The sequence below is a fragment of the Macrobrachium rosenbergii genome, chromosome 6 (assembly GCF_040412425.1).
Source record: "Macrobrachium rosenbergii isolate ZJJX-2024 chromosome 6, ASM4041242v1, whole genome shotgun sequence".
Taxonomy (NCBI): domain Eukaryota; kingdom Metazoa; phylum Arthropoda; class Malacostraca; order Decapoda; family Palaemonidae; genus Macrobrachium; species Macrobrachium rosenbergii.
The window spans coordinates 54,272,287-54,296,715 of NC_089746.1; the positions used below are offsets into that span (position 1 = coordinate 54,272,287).

At 37.2% G+C, this 24,429-nt stretch overlaps 1 protein-coding gene across 1 annotated transcript; it reads right to left on the reverse strand.

The window, feature by feature from the left end:
* Positions 1-2,890: 2,890 nt before the first annotated feature.
* LOC136839575 (uncharacterized) lies at positions 2,891-16,753 on the reverse strand. The gene is made up of 5 exons (XM_067105837.1): positions 16,735-16,753; positions 15,180-15,227; positions 8,874-9,050; positions 5,691-5,778; positions 2,891-4,733 (listed from the first exon to the last, which is right to left on the reverse strand). The coding sequence occupies exons 2-5, from the start codon at positions 15,203-15,205 to the stop codon at positions 3,594-3,596; spliced, it is 1,431 nt and encodes a 476-aa protein (XP_066961938.1). The 5' UTR covers positions 15,206-15,227; positions 16,735-16,753; the 3' UTR covers positions 2,891-3,593.
* Between the last annotated feature and the right edge of the window lie 7,676 nt (positions 16,754-24,429).

A 24,429-nucleotide genomic window follows, 5' to 3' on the forward strand; every position in this document is an offset into this window, starting at 1 on the left:
CCTTTCACTGTTGAATGACCTCATAGGTACCAGTGCTTGGCCTTTGGCCTAAATTTTATACTATTTCAATTCCAATCCAACTCACAAATACTGATAATTGTTCCTACACAAATACAAACCTTCGGTCTTTATGTGACTCGGATGTAAAAGGCCAGGGGTGGTTCCACTATGTGACTCAGATGTTAATGGCCAGGTGTTTTTCCACTATGTGACTTGGATGTTAAAGGTTAGAGGTTGTTCCACCATGCGAACCATCCTTCTTTTTCACCCGCATGATTGGAGTTGCCCATGGGAATTCACTTTCCTTCATTATCCTTTAATCCCTTAATTTGTTAATGTTCCTTTCCACTTTCCTCTGGTAATGTATTGGTACCTAATGAGGCTCTGATCTTATGCAAGCAAGGGTGATCCCCAGTTCATATGCAAACGGAAAATTTAATATACCCAGTAAGTGGTTCATCCCCATTCATAATCACTTGATAACTCTGTCCTCGCCACCAATCCCCCTACCAGAAAAAGTAGATTCCCAGGCCGTTTAAACAAGGCACTGCATTCGTTAGTCTGTGTTCTCTTCCTGCTGTCACTGTGACATCAAGGTCACACTCATCACCCAACACCACTCTCTGATCAGACATTGATAAACGGTATAGTCACTTCTTTGTTTCCTTATGTTCCTCCCGTAATATATATTTGTTCCTCTTTTTATGCTGCCTCATTCCTGGTAATATCTCTTTAACCATAGCCCTGGTTCCCCCTGATATGAGGTTGCTAGCACCTTCCACCCAACCTCCTCTCTACTGTTTAATGTGACATTGCAGTTGACATTACTATTCTCTTCAATGTGGATTCTGTGTTCTCCCAGGAAAATTTCATTTCCATTCCCTTCACACCTCCATATTGTCACATTATTACTCTGTGTGAAGTGTGATCCTAAAATAAGAGAAATTTCAGCAATCCCAATAGAAGGTAGTACATAAAATTCATAATCTAGAATTTACCACAGAACGCTTATGTCTTACCATACATTGTTGACAGTGAAAATAAGGTTGTTCCCGTTAGTTTCCAAGGTAGCGCTTTGTCTTCATTATTTTCCTGTTACCTGTTTTCTTTCAATGAAGGACAAAGTGTCCCACCTGTCCAACAACAGGGCAATCCTTTCTTGCTTTCTTACACCCACTTTGGTGATGAACAGTCTCTGACGACCCAAGGAGCCAAATGGATGGAGCCTGTTGTTGTCCCTCTTCTGTGCCTCTCACTGTCAGGCCTTAGCTTGAGGACTGGGAGAGGGGGGGAGGGGTTGTTGGCTCATGGGTAACCTCTACGCCCCCAGTTTCCATTAATTTTCAAGCAAAGAGGACTGATTAATAACAAGTTTGCCCTTGCAGTACTATACTAATTCAGTGGATGCACTGCACGTTTTTAACGTCCAAGTGTTGTGAAAGTTATTTATCGAATTGAGATGAAGATAATTAAGTCACAAGCAAGGATAATCCAGTGATGATGATTCAGTTTAAGTATCATAGTTTTACCAGACCACTGAGCTGATTAACAGCTCTCTGGGGAGTTGAGATTGTTTTGCATAATCAGAAAAGGTAATGTTAGATTATAAGTTTAGCATTTAAGGCAACAAAGGTATATATGGGAAAGAGAAATATGCGCAAGAGTGATTATTACATTCATCATTAAGTTTTCAATCATTTAAGGTGTATGTGTATATCACTGAAGCTGATGATTACCTTCATCGTCCTGTTACTATCCCACAGTGTGTGTGTGTGCGCGCATGTCTATGAGAGAGAGAGAGAAACAATATTGCTCAAAGAAGAATGACAGTGCATCATGTTTCCATTATCTACCATTTAATGATGACATTAGGTACTAGGCCAATGGTCATATCTCTGCACAGGAAAGAACATAGGGTCCCTTTCTTGCTATCCCAGTGATTTGTCCCATTGGACAATAAACTCAACTTTATTATTATTAAAGACAAATGCTTTGGGAAAGCTCTGTGTGAGCGTAATAAGTTAGCTCACTAATCTGGTTAAATTCATTAATAATGATCAAGCATTTACTTGATAAACATTGTATATGTCTCAGTTGCAGAATAATTTTACCAAGTTTGTCATATCCATTTTTCCAAGCACTTGATAGACCTACTGCAAGCTCTGCACTTCTTTCTAGATTCGTGTATAATCCAGATCTCCATCTTTACATTTTCCCATAACTTTTAGTTCCATCCTAAAGGTCTCATCTGTGCATATACATTTCCTTATTTTCTTTTCCTTTTGATAACATCATGATAACATGTATAATCCAGGACACAACATTGTCCGCATTGATCTTAGACTACCACAAACAAACGTAGTAGTAACATTTTTGTAGTATACATATTTAAAAACATTCTTGTATACACTGTTGCAATAACTAACTTGAGATGTCAAAGCTACTGGGCATTTCCTAAGGATGCAGGAACTACTATTCCTGTACTGGTCTATAATGGCAAACTAGACTGAGATACAGGACCATTCAATACTGCTGATTGGGGCTGGTGCTGAAACGACTGGGAAGCAAAGTACATAAGCATAACTGTAGTGTTATCTGATTAGTGTTACTAAAGTGTCAAACTTCTATTGCTTGTTGTTTCTAGAACACTGAACCATTAACATTTTGGCAGGAGCTGGACAGTTCAGTAATAGCAGATACATATCAGAATGCACAGTGGTTTCTGTGACTATTGTAGCCATGTTACGCTGATAAGACTTGGCAATTATTGCATGCAATTCTTCATGGCGGCCCCAGGTCTGACTGACTTGCCAAAAGTTCAGTGTGAAGTACAAGAAATATTGGGTGTGAGATTTGTTTGCCAGTGACTGCAGGGTGAAATAAACTGCAATTGCCTGAATAAAACTTTATTATATTCATTGTGCTATATGAAAAGGAAACTTGAAATATTAAGTCCAGGCCACACCAGGAAACTTTGCTGTCAAACTGTTTTCAGAATTTGTTTTTTATATGTTTGCAAAATTTGATAAACGTTTATTGTACAAACCTCAGTAGGCCACATGATGCTTACCTCTTGGTGCCTTTTGTTGTAATTGTGTTGAGAATGATATTATTACCGCCCTCTTCGTTAATCTTCATATTCACTTACAAACTGTATTTGTTTTTCATCTGAGAATCAAATAAACTATGCAAATTGTTTCCAAACTATGTGGAAACAATTTACAAAGTGTTCATGACAGTTTCAATCACTGTGAAAATTGTTTGTGAAGAAAGTTTTCTGTTATGGATTGTATTAATCAAGACTAAAACTAATCTTAGCTGTCACAAATATCTTAGAATATCTTTGTGGAAGAGGAACTGGATTTGGTAAACATTTGTGGGGGATATTTTACTGTAATAATTGTCATTACATTTAAGTGATCTCTACAGTTATTTTCTTTTCAAAATATGCTGTTTATACTTTCGTGAAACGTTAGATATGTAGTATGGTATGCAGCAAGAAATGAATCATATTTTTGAGTTCACTGCCTGGTAGTAGATAAATGTATACTGTGCAAGGTCATCAGACCTAACTTTCATAAATTAAATAAAATCTATTCCAGAATGTTGAACAGACGTTTTAATATCTGAGAACAATACTTTTCAGCAATATCTTTTCGTATTGCACCAGAATTGTAATCGAACATCATAGTGAACTTCCCTCTGAAGGTGTGTAAATTGATTAAGACAGGTTTGTCAATGAAATGGATTGTTGTTGATCTTATGACATGGCTGATTTTGACATGTTCTCCTCCCTCTGTCACCAGTGGAGTTACATTCCCTAAGTTTGAGGTTAAAAAGTCACCATTATAATCTTTGTCAGACAGAGGGTCCCCTGATAATGGCAATGCATCCATAGTCAGAGAGTGAAATGCTTTATCTGTAAGGACTTTCCCACTCTCAATGCTATCTTTAATTTGTTGATGCAGAGAACGAACGTAGTCCCAGAACTTATCACCAAGGTTTCTGGGTGTTTCTGTATACAGTTTCAAAGGCCCAATATGGCAACCTAGGGAAATAGGTGGTTTATTTTCCCAGTATCTTCTCAAGTTAACTATATGGAAATTCTGAACACAGTAGGAATCTTTCACCAAGCCATATTCAACTAAGGTGTCTGTCAGTGCTACAGCAACAAGAGCTGAGAAGGCAGAGTTCACAGTGACTTTCTCTTGCCGGCATTTTTGTATAAACTTCAAAGTTACATTCTGGCTGAGTATTCTCGCTAAAGTCACAGTTCTCTTTCCTGTTGATATCTTGCCAGAAATTTGCGTTATGTTTGCCTTTTGATTCTTATATAACTCGTTTTCCTGAATGAGTCTGTCTCGCAGACAGGGATCAGCTTCAATCATTTCTTTCTTTCTCAAAATTAATTTGAGTGTTTCATCTTCTGGTAAATATTCACCCAATGGTACATCATCATTTATAGGCTTATTGGAAATGATATCGTTCAACATAGAAATGAAGAAACCCATGATGTACATGTTTGTTGTACCATCCACAACGCCATGGTGAAAACCAAAGAACATGAAGTAGCTGTGTTTCATGTCAGGATCCAGGTCTTCAGGATCTATATCTGAGATTTTGTCAGGGGAATCCTTCAGAAGACGGGCACAGAACAAAGGACCTGTTTCTGTGTTGGAGCGAAAAGTGCAGAGGATGCCCCTTACTTCTTCCACTGTCTGACCTTGAAGAACCTGTGTAGTTAGAGATACAATACAGGAAAAGAAGGATAAGCATTATTTGCATTGATATTTATGGCTGTCTAAATTCAGGTGGGCAAGAAAGGCTTATGTTCTGTATGTCCATAGGAATGCAAACTCTTCTGTATGAGTTATCCAAATTTGAAAAGCATTGGAAAAGTTATATTTTTTATTCTATGCAGTAGCCTTCGTTATTTTCAAGCAGTTGTTTACGAATTTAATATACTGTACTCCATTAATCTCGGTCCTGTTAATTTTTCTGTGTTCTAATGTGTGAATTTGATCTGTGAATCTGTGTATTCTGAATGATCTTTGGTTCCCTTCTTAATGCATAGACTTTTCATTCCAGTATAGGTTACTCAGTGTTGAATGATCGACAGCTGTCTCAGAAAGCTCTTAGGAGGCCAACAATAGAAGGTAAGATTGAATTTGAATAACAAAGATCAATATACTCTCATCTTGTATTTAAATCATCAGTATCTCAGTTTGTGATTTTATGTAGTTACCCCAGCATACATAAATTCCATTTTGTTTGTCTTAGGTAGAACATATCTTTTGTTGTTAAAGTTTCTGGTTTGGTATTACTGTAATGATATGACTAACAAAAAGAACAGAATCAGATAATGATTGATAGACTGAGATACTTAATGGGCTACATTTAAGGGAATTTTATTTACAATAATTGTTTTAATTTCCCAGCTGCCCTAGCTGGATACTAATTCCATGATGTGATTTATTTAGCTGGGAAATAAACTGTAGTTTCATGGGTCCTGCCTTATCACATAATATTTAATCTTTGCTCAGCCTTAAACAAACTTTGAAAATTTCTTCATATTTGTTTAGGTTTTCACAAATTGATTGCCTAAGATTATTATTTAAGACTTAAAAACTTTTATCTTTGATAGTTTAGAAGTGTATGTAAAAGGTGAAAAGTTAGTTTGTTCCACTTACCTTGAAGTCAACATCAGGATTGGTGGCTCTCTTTAACCACAAAGTTCCTTCACGAGGAGCAAGTGCCACGCCAAGATTTGGTACTCTCCTGTAAATAGCAGTTTCTATTGTAACTGTTATCAACTCTGTTATTACTATTACAACTACTACAGCAAGGAACGCTAATGTTTTCTCCCTTTGGTTTAAGCATTTGATTTGTTTTGCATATATGGAGTTATGGTTGGCAAGGTATTCTTTTCACGTGTTCCCTTCTTTTTGTCTGGATGATGAAAAGAAGTGATTAATTTTTAGAATGAATCCATACAGTATATAATTTTAGTACAAGATGAATAAGAATGAACTATAATGCACAAGTGTATTTTGTAGAGTTAACCAAGTTCAGTCTGAAATGACAAATTTTAAGTAATTTGTATCTTTCCTAACATACAAACCTGAGGTCTTTACATAGGGGATTTACTTTCAGCACAAGCTGGAGCCAGCTGTTTAACTAAAAACAAGGGGGATATTGGTAGTTGTTCTGTATATGTGTAGGAAAAAATGACTTTTACATTGCTAACTCAGTAAGGTATGACTTTTCAAATTAGCAGTGACTAACTTGTAATATTTAGCCCTCCTGTTGCAACTTTCTAGATTTGAGATAGGAATGAAATGGTTCTTTGTATTCAGTAATGCTCTGTTTTGCCTGTAGAATCCTCTACTTTCAGTGAAATTATCTCTTGATTGTACATTTTGTACTCCTTTGCTAACTTTAAACATGCTGACAAACATCAAATAATGGGTTCCTCCTTGTAACAGAAGAGTATTAAAATCACTAGTGAATGTGATGAAAAGCATATTTCGTTTTTAGAAGTTCTAATAAAGTTATGCCTCATTGAGAATGACTGACAGTATTCCCAAAAGTGCCGAAATCCCTGTAATGAAAAAGTGTTTTTTTTTGTAAAAAGCAGTACTGGGACTTCAGTCCTTTCTGCTGTTTATGTATTCAGGAATGATCCCTCACTAATTCTTTGAGGGATAAATTTTTTATTCATAAATGCTTTCTTGAGAGATAGACGACAGAAGTCTACCTTATGTCTGAGCACAACAGTATTTGTCACTATGGAAGTCACTCTTTGCGGACCAATTAGCACTTTTGAGATAAAATCAAGGTGGCTGTTTACCGATTACTGTTAATGTTTGGTAACTGAAGTGAGTGAATTACATTATCCTTTGTAAGAGGCAATGAATTTCCTTAGGAAGTCCGACTATCTACATACAGGATTAGCTGAGAAATGTTAACCATAACTTTTTACCTGTCAAGATTTAGACCCAGTTGGTTCTTTAATATTTAGCTTTAATTAATAACCCAGTTCTTAAACATTTGGGTAAATACATCAAAACATATTTATCCTAATCAAAGGTTATTGGGGGTTGAAAATGAAGAACTTTCCAAGAGGTAGCAACATTAGACAGACAAAACTGACACTTTTTATTTTTGAGTTCTCCTTATAGAAGGAGACCCATACTTGCTTGCTGTGTGCTTCCATCTTTGGAATATGCAAGTTTCAGTTTTGTGCCTGGTATATTCAAGCCACTTTCCTGCATTATAGATGGAGGGATAAATTGTGAAGGACAAAATGTTGGTTTGGTGAGCAGTTCTTGAAGGTAGTGCAGTCCATGCAAGGTTAAATGGAAATATCAAATGGTAAGGATCTCCTTTTTTAAGCAGGGCCAGTCTTGTGGTTGCTGTAGGCTCCCCTGTGAGGGGAAAAGAAAGCACCATATTTTTCCTCTTCAGAGATGTATGGGGAATTTTACAAACCTCTGATGATTGGATTGATTCCTGGTAAGGATTAAATCCCTCTCCCTTATTTCAAAATTTTTCTGGCAACCAAAATTCAAGCTTTCCCTCCTTAGCTCTAAAGGATCTAATTCTTTTGTTCAAAAGAAAGCATGTTGCTAATTCAGGTGCTTTTGAAAAGTCGCATTCTCCATTTCTGTCATGATGGGAACCTGGTTACTTAGATTTAGGCTTACCGAGAGCTGCAAAATTCTTTTATTTTATTTTTTGGTTGCATTGTTATCCCTGAGAACTTTCTTATGGAATTTTAGCTTTATCTTTGTACCTGTCAGTGACAGTCAGTTGCATGCATCTTAGTGCCACAGTGGTATTAAGAGAAAGGGGGTATACGAGGTGTGTTCAGAAAGTATCCGACCTTTATTCTGTGTCAAATGTGAAGAATTGGCGGGTGCGTTATTGTGATGGAGCTCCCACTTCTTGAGAGAGAGAGAGAGAGAAAGCGATACTTCTGGCTTTTTCCCAAGCTGAAAATGGCCCTGAAAACATCATGCAGAATACAACGGACCAGCTGTGCTCCATCTCAAAAGAGGCGCTCCTGCGCTGCTTCTGACAGTGGTAGAGCCGCTGGGAGAAGTGTGTGGCAGCCCAATGGGACTCCTTTGAAGGAGATTAGTGTAAGATTGTTGTATCTGAATACGAGTATTTTATATGAATAAAGGCCGGGTACTTTTTGAACGCATCTCGTATAGGATAATCTGCAATAATCTGCCTAATTTTCTTTAATGTTATGGTTTCTCGCCTTTTGCTATGAGACATAGTCTTTGCATATACAGTATTTGGCTAGTTGGAGGGTTGATAAATAAATCTTGAAGAGGGGTAGTGCTGTCATTGCACCTAATGCGTTGCACTGTAGGCATTATTTAAGGTTCTTTTCAACATCCCTTCAGCCCTTAGCTGTAACCTCTTTCATTCCTTTTACTATACTTTTTCATCGTAACCCTCTCCTAACAGTTGTTTCATAGTGCAACTGCGAGGTTTTCTTCCTGTTACACCTTTCAAACCTTTCTACTCTCAATTTTTCATTTAGCGCTGAATGACATCATAGGTCCCAGCGCTTGGCCTTTGGCCAAAATTCTATATTCCATTGACCAACTTTGGTATTAAGGTACCAAACCGTTGATCCTATGCCATTAAAATCCTTCAGAAGCATTTCTGATCCCAAATTGCTAGAATAGGTTGCCTAATTTTATGCTATAATCTCCTGCACAGGACAAGAATTACCACTTATAATCAATTAGAAAAAAGGTTAAATGATGGGAATTAGCTTTGCACAGCACGGAAAAGCTTTTGACAGGTAATCATAAAGGCAAAAATAATTTGTGAAATTGTAATACTGTACTTACCTGTAAAGGTGGATGACAGCTCTTTTGACTTGTTCATCCTGGAGTGGAGCTTTGCTTTTAAGACCAAGTTGATACCATATCAGGAAACTTCCGTGTTTGTGGCGGGTGTCCATCAATTGCTCCCGCACAGAGGCCTTTCTCAGCCACTGGCCATTGAAGTAATTGCTGTTGTTTGGTCTGGAAAGAAAACAACTTGAGATTGGCTGTGTTTGCAACAAATGTTCACACACCTTCGGATAAATGTATTGCTGTCTATTTATATTGTAAAATGATCCTGCTTCTTGTCCTTGTTTTTTACTTAAACTTTATATTAACCTTTCAAGACTATCACTTTAAAAATTGAAATATGTAATAATTTTTTTTGCAGAATTCTTTTTAATATTAGCAAAGATATACAGTGTCTAGAATTTAATAATTTGTAATCAGTAGCATAAAATTTTCTTTTATTTTTTCATTAACATCATTAATCCTCTTTTTGTGTTTTGTTGTTGCGTGTTTACTTATGTTTAGCAATACCTGTTGATGACCCATCAAACACAGCTGTGTTGGGATTCCCCTTGATTTATTTTTTCCCCTGTTTCACTAGGCCTATGTCTCAAGAACCCAACTGTCCAATGCTGAAAAAGTCACCATCTTTTCTTATGCAAATTGTCACTATCCGTAATTATAATTTGAATAACCAAGCCTGCTTGTACGAAAGCAATGCTAAAAATGTATAATAATTGCCTGGTAGAGGCATTGCCTCTCAGGGCAAGGACATTAGGCCTGGTATTGCTTAAGCAAACCTCCCGTATTCGCGTTCTCACGGTTCGCGGACTTACCCATTCGCGAATTTCTCTATGGAACATGTATACTCATTATTCACTGAAAATTCGCCCATTTGCGGTATTTTTCACTGAGAAATATTCACTGATTACCGTATTTTCATCTCATTTTCATGACTAAATACACATTTTGTGATAAATCTATTAGAATACTCAGGTAGTGGTCTAATTACGATAATTTTACGATAATTCGATTTTGCAATGCAGTAAGCAGTTAATACCGATACGACAGTATTTATAAAATATTTTTAAATTTCCTGTGGGCACAGGCAGCACCGTACAATCAGGCGGCGAGAGAGACCGAATTACAAAGACCACCTTCTTTTCCTCCATCTCTTTATCTCATCTTCTAGTTAAAAAGGTAAAAGAGAATGATAACAGTATTGTTAGTAACGTTATACTCTTGCGTAAATGCATACAGCCATAAACAGCTGACCGAAAAACTGTTGTTTTGCTTATCACTGAATCTCATAACAACAGCAGTTTTACTTGTATTTCAACCATCGTATGGTAATAAACAAATACAGTAGTTACAGTACAATTGAAGTTAAGTAGACTAGGACTGATATATTTTTACATTATACCCTTATTCGGTATGGATATAAGATCGGCAAGGCAACATACAGCTACATGTAAGCTGCAAGCTGTAGCTGAAGCTGAGAAAAAAATGTTCAAGCTGCTAATGACTATAAATTATTGTGCATCGGCAACATTGATGAAACTCGACCATAATTAAAATTGGAGAGAGAGTGTTTTAACCAAAACTATTGGGCATGAAAGAACACATTACTGCTATTTTTACACCGATAAACGATAAATACGTAAAGCTTGTATTATGACGAAATCAAGTGAATAGCGAACAGAATCTTGATTTTTCTTACACGAAACAAACGTCCCCAGACAGCCAACGTCATCTATTAACGAAAAAATAGCTAAATTAATTTCACAACGAGACGTATTTAAGTTATATTTCGACTTAAAAGCACTTCGTATAACGAAAAATAACATTTCCCCATATAAATAAAGTATCTAGAGATTCATTTATGCTAACTAGAAGCAAGAAAAGCGCTCTGAACTGACGAAATGATGAAACCCAATCATGCTGTGAAGGGAAAAGGTGTACGCCTATCTGAAGATTCGATCATCAGAAAGGTCCTACAGTGTTTAACATGAGGACGACAGTCAAGGAGCACTCAGAGGACAAAAGTCTTCAACGCAAACAACCCATTGAGTCGCAGTGTTGCAGTTACCAAGTCCTGTCTTAAGCCCCGTACACACTGTGCATCATGATGCGCGCAGTGTTGAACAGATGTGTTGAAAAATTACTTTTTCAACTCGAAGCTGCATCACCAACACATTGATGGGGCAAACCGATTTCAAGTGGCTGTTCAGTGTTGCATCGACAATCAGAGTGGGAGGACGTCCACTCAGCTCCAGTGCCGATGGCCCACACCCCACCACCTGCCAAACCTCTTAAATGGATAAGGACCAATACTCTGTACTTGTATTTTCCAGCTTTAAATTGAGTGTTTGGTGGCTGGGATGTTTGGGAATATATATATATATATATATATATATATATATATATATATATATATATATATATATATATATATATATATATATATATATATATATATATATATATATATATATATATATATATATATATATATATATATATATATATATCTGAAAAGCTTATAGGTCACAAGTATTTTATGAATTACAATACACAGTAGATGTTTGAATAATTAGTGTGGCTAAAGTCATTTTGAAGAACCTTAACAAGGAAGGGCAAAAGGAATATTTATTAGTCGCACTCTGGATATCCCTTTTAACTTTCTCTTCTCGAACATGTGACGCTTTACTGTCAAATCTGGCCGGAGGACAAGTGAGCAGTGTTGCAGTACAGTTTGGCTGCTAGTAATTTTTTTCAACACCACTACTGCATCACGTGGCTGATACATGATGCATAGTGTGTACGGGGCTTTAAACATTGTCAATCCTCGAATCCAGCTGTAGAAATTCAGGTGTCACACAATAAAATCCTGTTGCCTGCCCAGTGAATTTGATGTCCCCCAATACTCCGGCCACTGCCACACACAAAACACACACACACACGTGTGTATATATATATATATATATATATATATATATATATATATATATATATATATATATATATATATATATATATATATATATATATATATATATATATATATATATATATATATATATATATATATATATATATATATATATATATATATATATATATATATATATATATATATATATATATATATATATATATATATATATATATATATATATATATATATATATATATATATTATACACGTGTGTGTGTGTATATATATATATGTATATATATATATATATATATATATATATATATATATATATATATATATATATATATATATATATATATATATATATGTATGTATGTATGTATATATATACACATATATATATAGTATTTCCCCCATATTCAAGGGGGGTTAGGGAACACAACCACCCGCGATAAGCGAAAATCTGTGATAAGTTGGTACCCCCCCCCTCTAAAAATGCTCATAACTGCCTAATTTAATAGTTCACTGGCTATTTTAATAGTTCAAACACGAAATATACCTTAAACTGTCATCCTAAAACACTTTAATATGATTTCAGTCATCTTACAACATTACCCTTAAAAATATGTGGCTTATAGCTGTGTGTGAAAAACTAATCAAGTTCCCTCCCATATTCAGGCACAGCCATTTTCTATCATACAGTATGCAAGCTGTCCCGTTTTCTTTTTGCAGATAGGGGATACATTGGGAATTCACAAGTAGAATTAAGTGATAAAATATTCTTTTGTGTACCGTTGTGCATGTTAAACATACAGCACTTAGAATCAACTAAACTCATAATAAAAAATCTCGGTGAATGTCCAGAAGAACTCCGCATGCATGTACCAAAATTAAAAGTAAAATGTAATATTTTTCATATTTTTTAGACCACTTCTTATGATGAGGAAACACCACAATTTTGCCATATTAGCTATGGAGGGGGTTGGGGACAGGTATTGTCTAACCTTATAAGTCAAAAATCGAAAATCATTCGATAAAACTAGTTTTTCTGAGAAACATTACACTCTTTCTGAGAAACATTACAGTAAAAACCTCATTTTCGAAGTAACTCAGTAAGATTTCGAGGATGCCGATTAGATAATCATTAATATCTCGGATATGGTGAATCTCCTCAAAAAGTGTTCAGAGACAAAGTTTTATTATTTTATATTGTGAAAATTATAGTGTGACCTATTTTCTTATATCTCACTCGGAGTTGTTCTGGACATTGACCAAAATCTCTCTCTCTCTCTCTCTCTCTCTCTCTCTCTCTCTCTCTCTCTCTCTCTCTCTCTCTCTCTCTCTCTCTCTCTCTCTCTCAGTACTGTACATATCCTTTAATAAAATATGAATTACTGTATCATCAACATAAAAATACAAAACTAAAACTCAAAACAGTAATAATGTAAACAGCGAAAAATCAACAAAATGTTATTTCATCTACAGAATCCATTTATACTGTATAATTATATTGATATATTATCATCGTAATATGTATAGAAAAACAATCATCTAGCCATTTGCAGTGTTTACATTCTCAGAATCAGCTGATTGAGAGTCTACTACCTCAGTTCTCTCTCTCTCTCTCTCTCTCTCTCTCTCTCTCTCTCTCTCTCTCTCTCTCTCTCTCTCTCATTACTGTACATATCCTTTAATGAAATATGAATTACTGTATCATAAACATAAAAATACAAAACTAATACTCCAAGAATTTCACGATGCATACGAATGAGTGCATGTATACGTATGTACGTTATTAAAAAACATGTAACCTGCATACGTATGCACACACGCATTCATATGTGTCGTGAACTTCTTGGAGTCTTAGTTTCATATTTTTATGTTTATGATACATTCATATTTCATGAACAGAGAGAGAGAGAGAGAGAGAGAGAGAGAGAGGGAGAGAACAAAAATACAACGTTATACACTAGTGACAGTACGTACACAAAGCATCTGAGCTACAAGCTATGTGATTGGCTACTTCCAACCCTTCCATCCAACACCATGTCGTCATGGAGAGAGAGAGAGAGAGAGAGAGAGAGAGAGAGAGAGAGAGAGAGAGAGAGGTGAACTGATGAACTGATATTACGTGTACATTGGTAAAAACAATTACCAATGTCGGGACGATAGTTTTTTATGCGTATTATGAGGATAACGGATCCATTTAATAATACGGCATAAATAGGTTCCGTAAGTGAAATAACATTTTAATGATATTTTGCTGTCTTTGAGAGAGAGAGAGACGTTAAACTGAGGTGTGTTTACGTCAGTAAGCTGTTTTGTGATTTTGAGGGATTTTAATTTAACATTTTATTGATATTTTGCTGTGCTTACATTAATATTAATATTTGAAAATTATAAATAAACCATTTTTTATTATAAAAAATGTATTTAGTTGCAAAAATAAAATGGAAATATAGTAATTAGTGAATACTGCTCTGAAAAAAAATCTGTGAATTAGTGAATTTTCCACGATATATTTGTTAAAACCCGTGATTAAAAGTGCAAATGTTGAATGGCGATATAGTGGTGACCCACTGTATATATATATATATATATATATATATATATATATATATATATATATATATATATATATATATATATATATATATGTATATATATACTGTATAAATATATATATATATATATATATATATATATAAATTATATATATATATATATATATATATATATATATATATATATATATATATATATAAATTATATATATATATATATATATATATATATATATATATATATATATATATATATATATATATATATATATATATATATATATATATATATATATATATATATATATATATATATATATATATATATATTAATGGTTATGTTAGCTAAAATAGATATATACATATAAATATTTATTACATATTTTAAGCAACCATGTTGGAAAATTAGTTTATTAACAAGAAATTGACAATTGTTAAAAAAAAATCACCATTCATACGAAGATGTGCATTTAGCCACGTAAGTGATATTAAGTGGTGTATTAGAGTAAAACGCAGGCAGTCCCAGCATTTCTGAATTAATATCTTCTTTCATCACAAAATGAGTCAGAAATTCGTTATGAGTTTCCGTATCAATATGTAAGAAGGATCCTGTTTTTCAAGGGTCATTATCAGCATGGAAACTTATTCTTTTGATATTAAGGTATACTTAACTTTTTTTTTTTTATATTATCACCCCGATTTGAATTAAGTACAAATACCAAGAGGCAAAAAACTGATGAAGAGAAAGAAGATACTGATTCTCAGAGTGGGGAATATTATGCATGATGGGGTGAATGCGAGTACTGTATGACTTACCCCATCGTGGTTGCGGGTTCAGCCATCACACGGGAAGAAAATCCAACTCTGAAAGAGAGAGTGATAGCGATAATGAAACGTCAATACAAAACATTGAACTTATGAATGAAAACTTAACATCGTGTCTTTTTACGTTAATTTTCTACAGGACTGAATAAACTGCAACCTTAATGACAGCAGAGGCTAGAAATTGCGTGAATTCGGAATATAATTCAGTAGGAAACAACGAGTAGTTTCTGTGAATTGAGGAGTAATACCGATTCATGCTTAAGTGATAATTTTTTGTCGGTATGCTTCAGCAACAACACAAGAACTAACCCAGCATTGTTTCAAAGTCTTAGAGTACGCATGTGCGCTGAAAACTTCAAAACATGAGAATATGTAATGATTTCGTTCATGTAAATGAAAGATATTTTGTTTGGAAACTGCTTACTCCCGCAGAGCTGGTAAAGAAGCTTTAGCTTTTTGTCAGCAAACGTACCATAATAAAAGTTTTTAAAACCACCAAAATATCGGACTTTTAAGAAAATGGTCTGGGAAGAGATTTTGTATTTTTAACGAATGTCCTGGCAAATGAACTGCACATCACCTAGTCTTTACAAAACAGAACACGAACTAGGATTTTTTCAAAGATTACAAATACCTTTCGTTTTCTAATTCGTTCTGAAAAAGGTGAACCAAAGGAACAAAGTGTTGAGAACGAGATCTCGAAGTGAAACTACATTGAACTGGACATCAGTTGTGGGGATAATGATGTTTGATTAAAGAATATACAAATCGCTGTTTTTTTTTTTTTTGTTTATTGATACGGCAGCAAGATATACCGTATTATCGGTAGCATAGTTTGCTTTATCATTAGACTGGAGCAAGTGGAATGTTGTACGTAATCTTACGAGATAAAGTAAATGTCTGTTTTAAAAAGTATGAGATTAACTTAAAAATAAATACGTTTTATCTTTCATTGTTGATAGTTTTTCAGTTTATATTCACGCATAATGGATGCATTGTCATCTCATGTTTTCTCTGTGGGCATAAATCATTCTAATTTTCATTACCAATAACCTATTTTAAAATCTATTTATTCACATATATTTTTTTTATATGCTGTCAACTGCCACTGTCGTTACATAATTTAGTAGGCCTTAGGAAATTTTCTTTCAAAGCAGAGAGAGAGAGAGAGAGAGAGAGAGAGAGAGAGAGAGAGAGAGAGAGAGAGAGAGAGAGATTCTCTTTAAGGTCTGATGGTGAACGCAGTGTTGCCTTCATAATTATTTTATCGATATCTGTTTTAATCTGTTGTTTTAGATGCTCCTCTGTCAAGAATTACTTCGCTTTGATAAATAAATGTGACAGCTTTAACCTTTTGGAGTCATAATATTGCCAAGTTATCAAGAAGACGCTGAAACCGTTTTCGAAAGATTACATTTTAAAGGTTTCAAAATAGGCTTTGTGAAAAGTCAAAATCTGTCAGAGAAAGATGTGGATAGAAATAAATTGGATCTGTCATGGCTGACCTCTTTAGTTAAATAAAAGATCGTATAAAACCCAGGAATACCTTAAGGATGTAGAGTATCGAAGCTTCGCTGTCTAACTCTGGTTTAATCGCCAGATTTTGCAGCCAGTCACATCGCGCCTGCTTTCTGTCCGCATGCGAGGTCGGCTACCTGTCAGTAAATTTCCGTCTACATGCCGATAAAATACGGTTCGATTTCGGAGAATCAAGTCATGGTTGGTGAGTCCTAAGCCAGTCTGAATTTAGACCCCTGTGTTCCCAGTCCTTTCATTTGTGACGAGCACGATTTTCGCACAAACACCCTGTCTATTAGCACCCGTAGGGGGGTTATAGTGCCGTCAGTGCACCACACGCGGTGCATCGTAGGCATTACTTAAGGACCTTTGCAGCGTCCCTTCGGTCCCTGGCTGCAACCCCTTTCATTCTTATTACTGTACCTCCGTTCACAATCTCTTCCTTTCTTCCGACTTTCCACCCTCTCCTAACAATTGATTCATAGTGCAACTGCGAGGTTTTCCTCCTGTTACATCTTTCAAACCTTTTTGTTACCGATTTCAGTTTCAGCGCTGAATGACTTCATAGGTCCCAGCGCTTGGCCTTTTAGCGTAAATTTTATATTCTGTTCTATTCTGGCGATTAGCGACTCAGTACGGTTATGCCCTACCACTGAAAAAGAGCCACCAGTGAACTAGTAAATACGACGCTTAACTTCATCGAGAGAGAGCGGAGCTGGGACCCCGGTCTCCCTTGAGGAAATTAAGGTCCAGGGAGCAAGAGTCAAGCGGATCAATTCAGTTCTACAACAAGGATCCACACTGCAAACAAGGGAGATAGCATCCTTAAAGGGTTGGTGAATGGCAGGTTAAAAGTAGGATAAAGGTAACCATGGCAGGTTACGGGAATGAAGGGTGTTAGCACAAGCGACTACAGAATATGCTCAAGTTACACATTTGTTTACACGAGGGGTACAGAACTGTAACATATTATACCCTAAGTTAAGGCTGTGTGGTCGTTGTAAACTTTTATGTTTTTTGGCATTTCCGAACGCTGTTATTGTTTAACCGTTTGATGTATTTCTTCCCAACAATAAACAAGTAAAAAATGCACCGAAGTTTCTTCGGTGCAGTCGAGTTTTCTGTACAGCGTATAATGCTGTATGAAACTCTCGGCTATGACTGGGCAACTACTGTACTTCAGTTGCTCCTAGATGCGGTCAAGTGAGGGTTCGTCGGCGACGCCTCCGGAAAGCACTGCCAGACGCATGATCCATGACTAACCTTAACCTTAAATAAAATGAAAACTGCTGAGGCTAGAGGGCTGCAATTTGGTATGTTTGATGATTGGAGGGTGGATGATCAACATACCAAGTTGCAGCCCTCTAGCCTCAGTAGTTTTTGAGTTCTGAGGGTGGACAGACAAAGTGCGGACGGACAGACAGAGCCATCTCAATAGTTTCTTTTACAGAAAACTAAAATTATTACTAATGCAGGTTAAACCTATAGTCATTGTTACTCTCCAAAACCTGTTTACTTGCACTACAAACGCGATTGTATGTAGATGTCCTCGTTATCATTAGTACTGTAAAGTGCACAAGGACCATTATTATCATTATTATCACTGGCATGTATATGTGTATTACCATTTTTATTATCAGTCAAGTTTAGACTAGTTTATTGATCTCCACTGTTATAATTATTACTAACTGCTGCCTACCTTAAGGCTGTTGTCATTATTACCACTGTCATGTATGTGTTTTACTGTCATGTACTGTTTTACGGGTATCATGTGGAAGGGTTATCCTTCCTTATTTCTGTGTGAAAGAATATATGAATTGTACACGTTGATATGGTTCGTATTGTACTTATTCTGATATTAAAGGTTGGGGGTTGTTCCACTATGTAACTCTGATATTAAAGCCGAGGTGTTGTTCCACTATATGATTTTGATGTTAAAGGTCATGGGTTGTTCCACTGTGTGACTGATGTTAAAGCTGAGAGTTGTTCCACTATGTGACTTTGATGCTAAAGGCCACTATGTTGCTCAGATGTTAAAGGCCCAGGGTTGTTCACTATGTGGCTCAGATGTTAAAGGCCAGGGGTTGTTCCACCATGTGACTCAGAAGATAAGGCTAGGGGTTGTTCCACTCTGTGATTTGGATTTTAAAGGCCAGGGATTGTGTCACTATGTGACTCAGATGTTAAAGACCAGGGATTGTTCCACGATGTGACTCAGATGTTAAAAGCCAGGGGTTTTTCCACTAGGTGACTTTGATGTTAAAGGCCAGGGGTTGTTCACTATGTGATTTTGATTTTAAAGGCCAGGGGTTGTGTCACTATGTGACTCAGATGGTAAAGGCCAGGGATTGTTCCACTATGTGACTCAGATATTAAAGGCCAGGGTTTTTTCCACTATGTGACTCAATGTTAAAGGCTAGGGGTTGTTCCACTATGTGACTCAGATGTTGAAGGCCAGGGGTTGTTCCACTATGTGACTCAGTGTTAAAGGTCAGGGGTTTTTCCATTGTGTCTCAGATGTTAAAGGCCAGGGGTTGTTCCACTATGTGACTCAGATGTTAAAGGCCAAGGGTTGTTTCACTATGTGACTCAGATGTTAAAGGCCAGGGATTGTTCCACTATGTGACTCAGATGTTAAAGGCCAGGGGTTGTTCCACTATGTGACTCTGATGTTAAAGGCCAGGGCTTGTTCCACTATGTGACTCAGATATTAAAGGGCAGGGATTGTTCCACTATGTGACTCAGATGTTAAAGACTAGGGGTTGTTCCACTATGTAACTCAGGTGTTAAAGGCCAGGGATTGTTTCACTATGTAACTCAGATGTTAAAGGCCAGGGGTATTTCCACGATGTGACTCAGATGTTAAAGGCAATTGGTTATTCCACCATGTGACTGAGATGTTAAAGGCCAAGGGTTTTTCCACTATGTGACTCAGATGTTACAGGTCAGTGGTTGTTTCACTATGTGACTCAGATGTTAAAGGCCAGGGGTTGTTCCACTATGTGACTCAGATGTTAAAGGCCAGAGGTTGTTCCACTACGTGACTCAGATGTTAAAGGCCAGGGATTTTTCCACTATGTGACTCAGATGTTAAAGGCCAGGGGTATTTCCACGATGTGACTCAGATGTTAAAGGCGATTGGTTATTCCACCATGTGACTGAGATGTTAAAAGGCCAAGGGTTTTTCCACTATGTGACTCAGATGTTACAGGTCAGTGGTTGTTTCACTATGTGACTCAGATGTCAAAGGCCAGGGGTTGTTCCACTGCATGACTCAGATGTGAAAGGCCAGGGGTTGTTTCACTATGCGACTCAGATGTTAAAGGCCAGGGGTTGTTCCACCATTGACTCAGGTGTGAAAGGCCAGGGGTTGTTTCACTATGCGACTCAGATGTTAAAGGCCAGGGGTTGTTCCACCATTGACTCAGGTGTTAAAGGCCAAGGGTTGTTCCACTAAGTGACTCAGATGTTAAAGGCCAGGGGTTGTTCCACCATTGACTCAGGTGTTAAAGGCTAAGGGTTGTTCCACTAAGTGACTCAGATGTTAAAGGCCAGGGGTTGTTCCACCATTGACTCAGGTGTTAAAGGCCAAGGGTTGTTCCATTAAGTGACTCAGATGTTAAAGGCCAGGGGTTGTTCCACCATTGACTCAGGTGTTAAAGGCCAAGGGTTGTTCCACCATTGACTCAGATGTTAAAGGCCAGGGGTTGTTCCACCATTGACTCAGGTGTTAAAGGCCAAGGGTTGTTCCACTAAGTGACTCAGATGTTAAAGGCCAGGGGTTGTTCCACCATTGACTCAGGTGTTAAAGGCCAAGGGTTGTTCCACTAAGTGACTCAGATGTTAAAGGACAGGGGCAGTTTCACTATGTGACTCAGATGTTAAAGTCCATAGGTTGTTGTACTATGCGACTCTGATGTTAAAGCCAAAGGGCTGTTCCAATATGTGACTCAGCCCTTTTGGACGCTCTGTATCGTCTACTGATGCAAAGCCTCTCACAAAATGAGAGGCGAGGGGGGCGGGTGTTGGCTTCCAGGAAAATATTCTAAATTCAGTTATCTCTTTATCTCTGAAGTCGTACTCGTCCTCTCTCTCTCTCTCTCTCTCTCTCTCTCTCTCTCTCTCTCTCTCGGTGGGATCCTCACGTTTTCTATGGGAGTCGTCCTTAGGGATAACTCCAATAGTTATTGCGGTTCGTTTGCCTTCCTTTGCTTTTACTTTTTTCATCACATCCATTACTGTACTCCGGGAGAGAGCATCAGCAGCCTTATTTGCCTTCACCGTTATCTGCTCAAACCCAGTTATATTGAATTCGAGAAACCTCTCAATGCAGCGAGCTGGGCGTGACTTGAGGTTCCCATTTTTGAACAAATTTTGGGAGGTTTGTTTGATGTCCCAATGAAAAAAATTGTTGTTTCCTCAGGATTCATAGGGCAAATACCCCCCATACGGTAGTGCCGTTAGTGCACCTCAAGCGGTGCAGTGTAGGCATTACTTAAGGTTCTTTACAGCGTCTCTCCGGCCCCTAGCTGCAAACATTTTCATTCCTATTACTGTACCTCCCTTCATAATCTCTCTCTTCCATCTTACTTTCCACCGTCTCATAACAGTTGATTCATAGTGCAACTGCCAGGTTCCTCCTGTTACACCTTTCAGACCATTTTACTGTTAATATCCTTTTCAGCGCTGAATGACTTCATAGGTCCCAGTGCTTGTCCTGTGGCCTAAATTCTATATTCTATTCTATTCTGTTACATTCTGTTCTGTTCAGTAGGGCAAATACCTCTGTATCGAAGGTACTATAGTTCTTCTCGGCCCACTTTTGCGCTTTCGATGCAAAACAAATAGGTCTCTACCCGTTCTCATCTTCAATTTGCGAAATAACCACCCAGTTGCTACGTCACTTGCATCAGTTGTCGCCCAAAGTGGTCTGTCGAACTTGAGGGTAGTTAACAATTCATCATTGGTGAGGATCTCTTTTACCCTTTGGAAAGCCCCTCCTCACTTTCTCCCCAGTGAAACACCGTTTTCTCAGGACGTCCAGTGTTCTGGGTATATTACCGAAGTTTGTTTTGAGTTTGAGGTAACAGCTTGCTCATCTGAGAAAACTGGACACCTCTGTAGGATTCTTTGGATGAGGGAACTCTCTGATTGCCTCAATTTTACTAGAACAGTGCCTAATGTCTGCAATTGTCACAAGATTTCCGAGGACCTCTGCCTCCCTTTCGAAAAACTGGAAGTGCAGTGAAGAAAAAGGAAGTTTTCATCTCTCTAACATAAAGTCATAACATAGATTAGTATCTTCAACCGTAATTAAAATTCATTCTCTCTCTCTCTCTCTCTCTCTCTCTCTCTCTCTCTCTCTCTCTCTCTCTCTCTCTCTCTCTCTCTCTAAGTATGATTATATGTATTCAGTAAATGATTAAACTTCTTTATAAATAAAATCGATTCATTTTAGAAATATTCAAGTAAAAATATTCTAAAACATTAGCTCGTTATCCCAGTTATTTACCCTTGTTGAGATATCGTTTTTTTTTTTTAAAGACGGCCATGGTCAGAGGGTGAACCGGCCTTCTCTCTTGGTGGGCACGCTTTGAGTAGCCGATTGTTTGTTACGAAGGTAGTTTTTCGTCTCCACTCTCTTCTTTGGTTATTTGGTGATACCCAGATTTGAGATCCAGAGTGGTGAAAAACTTATTATTTCTAACTTCAGCCAACAATTCTTCGATAGGAGACTATGGAAATGCGTTATCTTTTGTGATGGCATACATGTGCTTGTCACGTACACATTATGTAAGCGAACCATCCTTCTTTTTCACCAGCATGATTGGAGTTGCCCATGGGAATTCACTTTCCACCATTATCCTTTAATCCCTTTAATTTGTTAATGTTCCTTTCCATTTCCCTCTGGCAATGTACTGGTACCTGATGAGGCTCGGATCTTATGCATGCAAGGGTGATCCCCAGTTCATATGCAAAAGGGAAAGCTATTAATTCCAGTTGGTGGTTCATCCCTATTCGCAATCACTTGATAACACAGTCCCCTCTACCAATCCCCCTACCAGAAGAAGGAGTAGATTCTCAGCCCGCATAAACAAGGCACTGCGTTCGTCAGTGTGTGTGCTCCTCCTCAACCACTGTATGGCGTCAGGGTCACACTCATCACCCAACACCCCTCTATGGTCAGATATTAAAAACACGGTACATCTACTTCTTTGTTTCCTTATGTTCTTCCGTAATATATATTTGTTCCTCTTTTCGTGCTGCCTCATTACGGTAATGTCTCTTTAACCATAGCCCTGGTTCCCCCTGATGTGGGACCGCTAGTACCATCCGCCTACCCCCTCTCTACTGTTTAATGTGACACTGAAGTTGACATTACTGTTCTCTTCAGCGTGGATTCTCTGTTCTCCCAGGATTTCAGCTCCATTCCCTTCACACTTACACACTGTCACATTATTACTCTGTGTGAATTTAGATCCCAAAATAAGAGAAATTTCAGCAATCCCAACAGAAGATATTACGTAAGTTCATAATCTAGAATTTGCCCCCAGAACACTTATGTTTTGCCTTACATTTTTGTTAGTGAAAATGAGGTTGTTCCCGTTAGTGCCGCACGTCTTCGTTTTTTTCCTGTCACCTGTTTCGTTTCAATGAAGGACAAAGTGGCCCACCTGTCCAACAGGGCAATCCTTTCTCTACACGCACTCTGGTGGTGATGAACAATCGCTGACGACTCAAGGAGCCAAATGGATGGAGCCTGTCGTTGTCCCTCTTCTGCCCCTCACTGTCGGGCCTTAGCTTGAGGACTAGGTGAGAGGGGAGGGGTTGGTGACTCATGGGTGAACTCTACTCCCCCCGATTACATTAATTTTTATACAAGGCAGACTGATCCAACAATAGATTGAAAAACAAGTTTGTCCTTGTACAGTAATATTGTACGAATTCAGTGGATGCACTGCACATGTTTTTAACGTCCGAGTGTTGTGAAAGTTATTTATTGAATTGAGATGAAGATAGTGAAATCACTTGAAACGAAACTTGAGGAATTGAGATAAGTTTTGCATAATCAGGGAACAAGATAATGTTGGAGATTATAAGTTTAGCGTTTAAGGCAACAAAGGTTTATAAGGGAAAGAGATGAATATGCGCAAGAGTGATTGTTACTTTCATTAAGTTTTCCAATCATTCTAAGGTGTATATGTATATCACTAAGCTGCATCGTCCTGTTGACTATCCCACTGTGTGTGTGTTTGCGTGTATATGAGAGAGAGAGAGAGAGAGAGAGAGAGAGAGAGAGAGAGAGAGAGAGAGAGAGAGAGAGAGAGAGAGAGAGAAACAATATTGCGCAAAGAAGAATGAGTGCTTAGGTTCTTCAGTGAATATAAAGATAAGCATCATATTCCCGTCATCTACCATTTAACGTTGACCCTTAGGGTACTATGCCAACGGTCATATCTCTGCACAGAAAAGAACATAGTGTTCATTTCTTGCCATCCCTGTGATTTGTCCCACTAATAAGTGATGCGTTGGACAATAAATAAACTCAACTTTATCATGATAAAGACAAATGCGTTGGGCAAGCTCTGTGTAAGCTAAATAAATTAGCTCACTGATCTGGTTAAATTCGTTAATAATAATGATCAAGCATTTACTTGATAATTCAAACAAAAATTGTATATGTCTCAGTTTCAGACTAATTTCACGAACTTTCATTGTCATA